This window comes from Nelumbo nucifera, chromosome 2 (assembly GCF_055504915.1).
Source record: "Nelumbo nucifera cultivar China Antique chromosome 2, China Antique-T2T, whole genome shotgun sequence".
Lineage (NCBI taxonomy): Eukaryota > Viridiplantae > Streptophyta > Magnoliopsida > Proteales > Nelumbonaceae > Nelumbo > Nelumbo nucifera.
This window is the reverse complement of record NC_142650.1, coordinates 47,047,282-47,056,928: the sequence shown is the minus strand read 5'-3', so window position 1 is coordinate 47,056,928 and position 9,647 is coordinate 47,047,282. Positions and strand designations below refer to the sequence as shown.

Sequence of the window (9,647 nt, the reverse complement as noted above, 5' to 3'; positions counted from 1 at the left end):
GAGCCAATTCCACTTGTCACATCATGAACTCCCGCACCAAGTCTGGACCCCTAGCTCGGGGAGTGGGGGGCAATTGATGAAGGGTGATTTAACCTGACCTCGTAACAGGGGGACACGTGGACACGGCCTGACTAACAGATGACAGCTCAGCATGACCAGCCCACAGCACAACAGTCTCGGGTACCCATCTACCCCGGGCTAAAGTGACCTCGAGACAAGGTCACCCCGAAATGAGATCGCCTCGGTACCATATCGCAACAAGAACACTTCGACATTCACACCAGTTCAGGACTTAAAGGCGTCAGCTCGGGGATATCGACATGCCACTGTGAGGGTCCCAAAAATCCCTCTGACGGTTCCCAGACTTCACGGGATCACACCGCGTAACAGCCAGTGTTATCTCCCTCGACCGATTCGGGCAGACTCGATAAACCCTACCAGTTGGTGACACTATCTCCCATTATCGCAGAAACGGATCTCATCATGACGAGGATCCCAGAACTACTCCGCAAAACCCGTGAGGACTCCATTATATAAAGGCTCCACCCCCCAGGGGTGCAAGGTATGCGTGATTTTCTTGCTCTCAAGCTCTCTACTTTCAAGCAATTTTAGCTCACTATTAGCCTACTAACTTAAGCATCGGAGCGACCTCACCGGATTAGCACCTTCGGGTTCTTTGATATCCTTGCAGGTTCAATCCGCCGTTCATCTGAAAGCCAGATCACCTCCAGCTGGAAGCAACCAGATCACGCTAAATCAAAACGCATAGGAGGTGAGGTGAGGTGAGGTTTCATCATCTTTCTCTTTTTTGGGCAATAGACACGTATACCGAAAGAAGAATGTTTTTAAAAGAGGAAAATCCAATTAGCGGGTCAAACCATTCTTTTATCTATAGTCTATCAAAGCTTATCCCAGTTTGTAGACTGGTTTGAGCAAATACAATCATGGATTGGGTTTCTAGTTTTCTACCCAAAATACTCATGGATCGGATATCTGCTCACTGCTCGCACCCGAAACTCAACGTATCACTTATGCCAGAACCGAAACGCTTCGTAAATCGGCGTTACGTTCACGGGACGCTCCCCTAACTTGTAACCTGGGTCTATGTTTTTGAATTTTGAGCAGTGTACTCAGTCACAGTCAGTAATCACTAATTCACTAACTACACTTATTTTTTTATTTTATTTTATTTTTTTGTGTGGGGGTGGGGCGGCGGTAGAAACCAGAATGTCGCTACTGTTTTTTTAACCTCTCTATCTTTATTTATACAAACAAGACCTTACTTTCTTTCTTTTTAGTTGTACATTTCGGTAATATATAAAAAAAAAGGCCAACAAAACGCGTTTTCAAAATTTCAACGCTACTGGTTCAGCAAAATTTGCAGACACGCGAAAGAGATTCTTCCACCCCTCCCCTCCATTTTCCTCCAAAATCCGAAACTTAGCTTATTCGCAATTGAGCTATTGTTTGATCAATATTTAGTTGGATTTCAGGCTTCTTTCCTTGTTCAAATTTTTATTCCGATGGACGGAAAATGCAGATTCAATCAGTTAAGGATTCGCATGGCGTTGACTTTAGCGATGCTATTGTTGTATCAACATTCGGATTTCTGTTGGTGTCTCAACGCAGAAGGCATGTGGTTTAGCAATTCTTTTTGATTTTGCAGTTGCGGGGTTGGAAAGACTGAGCTTTACTCAATTAATTTGCATGCAGGGTGGGCACTTTTGCGATTTCGGGAAGATGTGGTGAGCGATCCTTTTGGAGCGCTGTCGAATTGGAACGACGATGACGGACTCGACGACCCGTGTTTGTGGTTCGGCGTCGAGTGCTCGGAGGGAAATGTTGTGGCCCTGTAAGTGATTCTGCCTCTAAATTGGGATCCTGTACTTACTGGAAGATTTCGTTTTGCGCATCTTCTCCATGGTGCTTATTAATTGTTCTGCATACTGCTCGAATGATTTTCTTTTTTCTTTTAAATCTCAAGTTTGGGTTGTAGGTATTTGAGCTTAGTAGCAATCAGGTAACCACTAATCAGTTTCTTTCGACTCTGGTCATGAGTTTTGCGTCGGAAATTCATACATCTTCATTAACTCATACGATATAAATGGATTCTGAATATTGTTCCACTTATTTCCTTAATTTTCTAGCTTGACTTTTTCCTCGTACAACTTGAAGCTGTAATATGAGAGAAACAGAAACAGAATGATTTTATTTTTTTGGTGAAATTCCTTTAAAGAACTTCCCCTCAACTTTATTCTGTTGCTCTCGTGTTCTATCGAACCAAACACAGCAGCTGCATACAGAGTGTAAATTATTCTTCAACATTTGGGAATACGATAGAGAGTCGAAGTATATGTTCTGCTAGCTTTAGCTTTAAGATCCATTAAACCATAGGTCCATAGCGCATGAGTTGAAACCTGAAAAAATAATCGCTAGATTGTTACTTTGTTAGGTGGTCTCTAGTCATGTTTGCGCAGTAACTGATGATGGTAACATAGAGCCTAGTGCTTCAGAAAATTAATGCAGAAACTCGGTGGAGTTGCTGTTATTATTTGATTAGTTGGCATAAATAAATATAATTTGGTCATGCAATCTAAAGTCTCCTTCTTCATTCTTCAATGTTTCATTTCTTCGTTTTTTCCCTTCTTTGGTGGTGGGGGGTGTCGAGAAAAATACAGAGTCGTGAACAAATTGCCAGACCTCCAGGAATTTATTTGAGATTTCCCCATTAAAAATTTATTTAAGCTCAATTTGGAAGGAGTACAGTTGCTAATCCTGAAAAGCAATGGGACATTTTGGTGGTGTTTGGTTCTATTTCCATTTCTTCATTGCTAATCCTGAAAATGCAATGGTCTGGTGTTTTCTCATAAAATCAACGTTTTAAAAAACAATTCAGAAATAGAATTGTTCTTGCCACCGCTTTCTGGGTTGATGGTCCGATCATCTGGTTCGAACGGATCATTCACTCTCACAAATAAATTAAAAATAAAAAACAGTCAAAACTGTTGAACGAGTTTGACTGTCCGAATCAACGGATTATTAATTTTTTTGACGGTTTTGACCAAAAATCAGATTTAAAATAAAACAGAATCGATTGTCTGAATGATTTTCAGGCCAAACTGTCCGACCATCCGAATCAACGGCAATTCGAAAACCTTGCATAAAACAGCAATATTTGGTTTCAGAACCATGTCAGAGTCGCATCAGTGACCATGCTTGCGATGGTCACCCAATGCAAAAAACAGGTATGAAAAAGGTATTCATCAAAATTCATGGGGAGGGGGGCTGGTGCATTCTGATTGGTCAAAGTTCTTTGTTATCATACCCTTGCAGCGATTACTTATAAATTATACGTTCATACTTTCTAATTGTTTAATGAGGCATTTTGCAGTCATGTAGTATCAATGGCAGTAAGGAATAAGGACGTGTCCTAACTCCTAACCAACAGTCCATATTGCCATTGCAAATCCATATTTATGACTTAAGATGCCATTTTACCAGCCTATAATGCATCAGGAATCCCAATTATGTGTAATAGGGTCGCTCATAAAATTGCAAAATTTGCATTTAATCTATCCTGGTTCAATACGTGGTCCATTGTTCTTCAATTTTTGAGTCTGTATTAGTAATGGACGGTTGAGCAGTTGATGAATAAACAACCGGTTTATTGGATCTTTTCCGGTTAACATTGAAATTAGGAAATTAATGAAAAACAAGTAGTGTGACCATGTGGGTAAATAGGCAAAGGCTGCGAGGTTAACTTAAGTTATTATACTTAAGGTTCATAATATCAATATACTCGATACGCCGGTAGGGGCATATCAAGCGATATCAATAGCTTATTTTTTTTTAACTTTTTTTATTTTTTTCAAAATCAGTTCAGGGGGGTCAGTTTGGGGCTCCTCCACCCCACTGTAAGGGCATATCGGAGAGGTCCCGGAATGATACATAACGGTTTTTTGATCCTACATTTTTGTGTCTTATACTTATATAATTCTACGAATTATAAAAATAATGTTAGAAATCAAAATGCTTAATACAAGTAAAACATTATTTATGTGAGACATGCCCATGAATCCTACATTTTTGGGATTCACCAAGTTGCACTCCTAAAAACATGTCAGATCCCGTGCCTGTGTCCATGCAAACTAAGAGATGGTAGTAAAATAGTAAAGAAACAACCACAGAAGTTCTAGTAGTAACAATTAATTAAAAATTAGTACTAACTTTAATAACAACACATTTATTTCTCATGTTTATGTGTTTTTACAGTTGCTGAAGTCAGAATTATTTTATTTGCAGGAATTTAAGAGATCTTTGCCTCAGAGGAACGTTGTCACCTGAAATCAGGAACCTTATTCACATAAAGTCTATGTAAGGACATGTTTGTCAAAGACCTGGTCCTCAAAGTACTTTATAAATCTGTGTCTTTTATATTATCTGAGAACCTTGTCTTCCATACTATAAATTGTTTTAATTCTTCTTGCTCTTTGCAGTGTTTTGCGCAACAATTCATTCTTTGGCATCGTTCCTAAAGAGATTGGAGAATTGAAGGAGCTGGAGTTGTTGGACTTGGGATATAACAACTTCAGCGGGCCACTTCCAACCAACCTTGGCAATAACCTTTCCCTGTCTATCCTGTGAGTTGCAGCTGTTGACGAGCTGACTTTCTGTTAATCTCCTCTTTTATGATGTGTTTTTGCTGATATAATCTTATTATTTATATTGCAGACTCCTTGATAATAACAAGTTCCTAGGTGCCACTCCTGAACTTCATGAGCTTAATATGCTTTCTGAACTTCAAATAGATGAGAACCTGCTAAGCAATGCTGCACAAGGAATATCCTGCAACAGAAGAACTATTCCATGGTAAGATTATATTTTGAGTGCCATCAATCTGTATGATCTTCCACTTAATACATTTGAAGTGGGCTATGTAGATAGTTCACTACTAATTAGTGTTATCCGCACTTTGGGTGTTTGAGACCATAATCCCATGAGTCATACATTGGAAATCATTTTATAAGGAAAATAGTTAGAGAGAAACCATTGAATGAGTGTAACATCAGCATACCACTCTTTTGACTCATCATAAAGAACATTATAGCCCAACAAAAAATTCTATGATTTTGATGGTATGATCATTAGATCAATAAGATTTTGATCAAGTTCTCTTTGTTGGCTTCCATTGGGTGGTAGGTTCAGAAGACCTGCACATGTACCAGATGTATTAAATGAGAACATTTCATATCTTGTATTCTTTCAAAAGATCTCTTCTGCACTGGAACTGAAATAGAACATGGTATCATACAAACTACTGTTATGTCTTGTAGGAATTCTGTCCAAGCTAGACATTATGCTCAAAGGAGGCTGCTGACAGGTTCAGGGCTAAACGCGAAAGGTGCAAAAACACCACCTGTTGATAATAAGGGATCACTTTCTCCATCACCTTCTCCACTACCTTCTCCATCACCTTCTCCACCACCTTCTCCATCACTTTTGCCATCGCCCTCTCCTAAAGTCATAGCTCCATCTCCATCTGCACCACCACCAGTCAATAATGTGCAACTGCAGTCTTCATCAGGAAATCCTAAATTTCTTATTTGGTTTGGAGCTTCAGTTGCTGCCTTTTTCCTTTGTCTTTCAGTCATTGGAATTCTATATTGTCGAAGAAATAAGGTGGTTACAGTCAAACCTTGGTCGACAGGGTTAAGCGGGCAGCTTCAGAAAGCATTTATAACAGGTGAAGGTCATTCTTCATTTTTTCCTTGTAAATGAATTATTGTGTGTGTTTTATAATTTTAGCAATATAATGACACAGTTTAAACAAAGGGCAAAGTAGAATAGGCATGCCTGGATGCATAACAGACAAGCTATGTAGTCAGACCCATCATTTAATTGGTCCCAACCATGCAATATTCTTGGGTAGGAAAGAACCCAGTCAACCAGTGACAACCTTCTATTCCTTGGTATTTTTGAAGGAAAGCTATTTATGTTTCTAATGGCCCATTTTACCTTAATAGATTGGATGGTTGTGACAACATGATTTTGGTCTATTTATATTCCTTGACAAGAACAATGGAACAATGAATCTAAACCTCCCTTAATAGTAATGGAAAGTAGAAGAAAGAGATATGTTTTTCAGATCCTCTTAGGCTGCTGCAAATATTCCTTGTATGCTGTAATTAGCTTGTAGTTCTATATTCCTGATGTTTCCATATTTCAGGTGTGCCAAAGCTTAAGAGGTCAGAGCTTGAAACAGCTTGTGAAGATTTTAGTAATATAATAGATTCTTCATCAGAAGGCACAATGTACAAAGGAACGCTGTCCAGTGGAGTTGAAATAGCAGTGATTAGTATTTCCTTGACATCTGCCAAGGATTGGTCAAAGAATTTTGAATGTCAGTTCAGGAAGAAGGTAATTATGAAACAAACTTCAATGAACATTTTTATGTGCCCATTATTTATTCCAACAGTTCCCAACTATTTTCTTGTATTATGATTCCAGATAGACACAATGTCAAAAGTGAACCATAAGAATTTTGTGAACCTTCTTGGGTATTGTGAGGAAGAGGAACCTTTTACAAGAATGATGGTTTTTGAGTATGCACCAAATGGAACACTTTTTGAGCATCTACACAGTAAGTAACCTACTCTTAGACCCAGGATTTCTGTAGCAACATCTTAAACTTAATGAAGAAACCATCCAGTACCTTGATCATACTTTAGTTAATTTCTGGATCAGCCTATATTTTGACTTTTGAGAAGAAATAATGAGTATCATTGAGAATATTAGGATTCTATAAGCATACCTTTCCAAACTGAGCTGATCAATTCAATCTACCAGAATAGCATGTGTAGTTTTCAGAAAAAAGATTATGCATCCGCTTTGCAGTATTAGAATATTATTAATTTGTGGGTGAGGAGATCTGATACTATAGTCTCACCATCGAACCTGCCAGAAATATGTATATGTATATATTAAATAAAGTAAAATGACTAGATCCTATCGTAAAGAATTATGGTGTCATGATTCAGATCTAGATATCGAAGTTCAACCAGTTACAGATCCACCAACCATACAACTCAAACTAACCTTTTTCTCTTTTTAGAAAATATATGAAGTATCGCAGACCATCTTGGCATGAATCAAGAGATATGGGCAAGATAAGCAAGTTTCTATCTTAAAAAATAAATTATGCAGATAATCCTATATCCAACTCCGACCCTTTTATTAATCATTAATTAGGTCATGACTTAGTGGAGCCTATTTATGGTTCCTATTACTTTTCCTGATATGAATTTTGTTGGTATCTTGCAGTAAAAGAATCAGAACATTTGGACTGGGGGACAAGGCTGAGGATCGCAATGGGAATGGCATACTGCCTTGAATACATGCACCAACTCACCCCGCCTTTGATCCTTAAGAATCTGAACTCATCTGTTGTTTATCTGACTGAAGATTATGCAGCCAAAATCTCAGATTTTGGTCTATGGAATGATATAGCTGCTTCTAATATGGGATCGACCACCATGGATATCCCTGAAACTTTATCTTCCAATCTAGAGAATAATATTTACACATTTGGTTTGACTTTGTTGGAGATGATAACAGGTAGACTCCCATACTCGGTGGACAACATTTCACTTATAGACTGGGCATCAGTTTACTTCAGAGGGGAGCAGCCCCTTAAAGGAATGGTGGATCCGACTCTGAAATCCTTCCAAGAGGAGGAGCTCAAGAAATTATTGGACGTGATAAGATGTTGTGTCCATCTTGACCCCAAGCAGAGACCGACAATGAGAGAGGTTACAGCTCAATTAAGAGAAATTACAGCAATGGGACCTGATAGGGCAACGCCTAAACTATCTCCTCTTTGGTGGGCGGAGCTTGAGATTCAATCTACTGAAGCAAGCTAATAGGTCGTAAATGAATTGAGAATGTAGTGAAACCCTGCATTAACCTTTTGTTTTTTCTTTGGCACACATAATCAGTTGTGTATAGATCGGTACTTGTATCCAGTGTCAGATGATAGAATGGTCTTTTGTATATAACAGGAGAATGCCTGTGTTTTTTCTTAAAAAAAAATGTTTTTGTTTATGAAGTTGGAATGAAAATTCACAATGATAGTAATGATAGAATACTCTATAAAAATTACCTTTTATGAGATTATAAAAAAGATGATGCAAAGGAAGTAGATGATGTATAAAACCTTCCGGCAGTGGGTTCTTTGTATCTAGCTCTGTTTAGCCTTGTAATCTAACCGGCAAATCTTCTTATGCCGTGTAGGCCGCATTACTCGGACGATTTAAGGGTGCTGGTGCTACTCCCTGCACCTGACCCTCTGCAAAAACCTCATTGAATTCGTGAATCGGATTGTTTCATCCTCCATAGCTCTGGTGCATTAAAGCCCTCATTGTTGTGCTCTAGGGTTTTTGGCTTATGGAAGGACTCTGAAACAGTCCTATACACGGGGATGGACCCATTTAACACATAGAGACCGATTGAAACTGACTTCCACAGATATTTGTAAAGATCTTGTCTTCCAACGGATGGCATGCGTACAGGAACTTGAACTTTACTGAAAAGGAAAATTTCGTGTATTGTTGATGTCCAACATTTGAGGTTCGACTGGCTTAAAGATTGGGTACAGTAATGAAGATAGAGATACTCGTGAGGAGTCCGCATTGCCTTTTATCATTGTTTTTGAAAATAGGTTTTGATGTGACGGTTTCCGGTAAGGTATCATTTTTTGGCTGCTCGTCTGCTCGCAAGTGGAGCTCCCTGGCGTGGTGCAATCCAATTGTTCCTTGTAGGAGGTGATTTGGCTACCAGTAGTCATGGAATTAAACCGGCTACTTCCTGTCGGAGATGATCTGCTCATCCATGTAGACAGCGGGAGTTGAGGGACCTGTGAGAACTAAATCAAAGAACTCGGGGGTGTTTACCCGACGAGGTCGTTCCGATGGCTAAGTCAACATATAGTAGTGAGATGAAAATAATATAAGATAATGAGAGAGCTAGAGAGCAGGGGGTTACCATCTCCTATTTTTTGCATCCCTTTGCCCATGGGGGGGTGAGGTCTTTATATACTGGAGTCCTTGTGGGTTAGGTGGACCAGTTCTTAGATTCCCACTGTGATGGGACCTGCTTTCGTCTTAGGTGGGGATAAAGCCACCAATTGGTAAGGTTGCCCATTTCCGCCTGACTCGGGGAGTGGGTGAGCTAATATAGCTGTTACAAGTCACAATCCCGTAAAATGCGGGGTACGGAAGTATGTTCCTCGAGGTTGTCAGGTTGGCGCCTGTGTTAGGCCGCCAGGTCGGTGCTTGGGCCAGGCCGCCAAGTCGCGCATGGGCCAGGCCGCCAGCTCGTGCCAGGGCCAGGTTGCGCCAGGGCCAGGCTGCCAGCTCATGCCAGGGCCAGGCTACTAGCTCGTGCCAGGGCCAGGCTGCCAGCTCGTGCCAGGACCAGGTTGCGCCAGGGCCAAGTCGCACCAGGGCCAGGCCACCAGGTCGTGCCTGTGCCAGGCCGCGCCTGTGCCAGGCTACGCCTGGTGGGACACCATCAACTTAGCAAAGGCAAGTAGTTGCCAAAGTGGTCCCGGGTGTCATCTAGTTGTTCTGAGGTGCCAGGCTACAAAATGG

The 9,647-nt window shown here is 40.3% G+C and overlaps 1 protein-coding gene across 1 annotated transcript; it reads left to right on the top strand.

Moving 5' to 3' along the window:
* Positions 1-1,334: 1,334 nt before the first annotated feature.
* On the top strand, positions 1,335-8,100 carry LOC104602535 (inactive receptor-like serine/threonine-protein kinase At2g40270). Its single transcript, XM_010266263.3, has 9 exons — positions 1,335-1,632; positions 1,714-1,852; positions 4,303-4,374; positions 4,497-4,640; positions 4,732-4,869; positions 5,334-5,743; positions 6,227-6,417; positions 6,508-6,640; positions 7,321-8,100. The coding sequence occupies exons 1-9, from the start codon at positions 1,524-1,526 to the stop codon at positions 7,917-7,919; spliced, it is 1,935 nt and encodes a 644-aa protein (XP_010264565.1). The 5' UTR covers positions 1,335-1,523; the 3' UTR covers positions 7,920-8,100.
* The last annotated feature ends 1,547 nt before the right edge of the window (positions 8,101-9,647 follow it).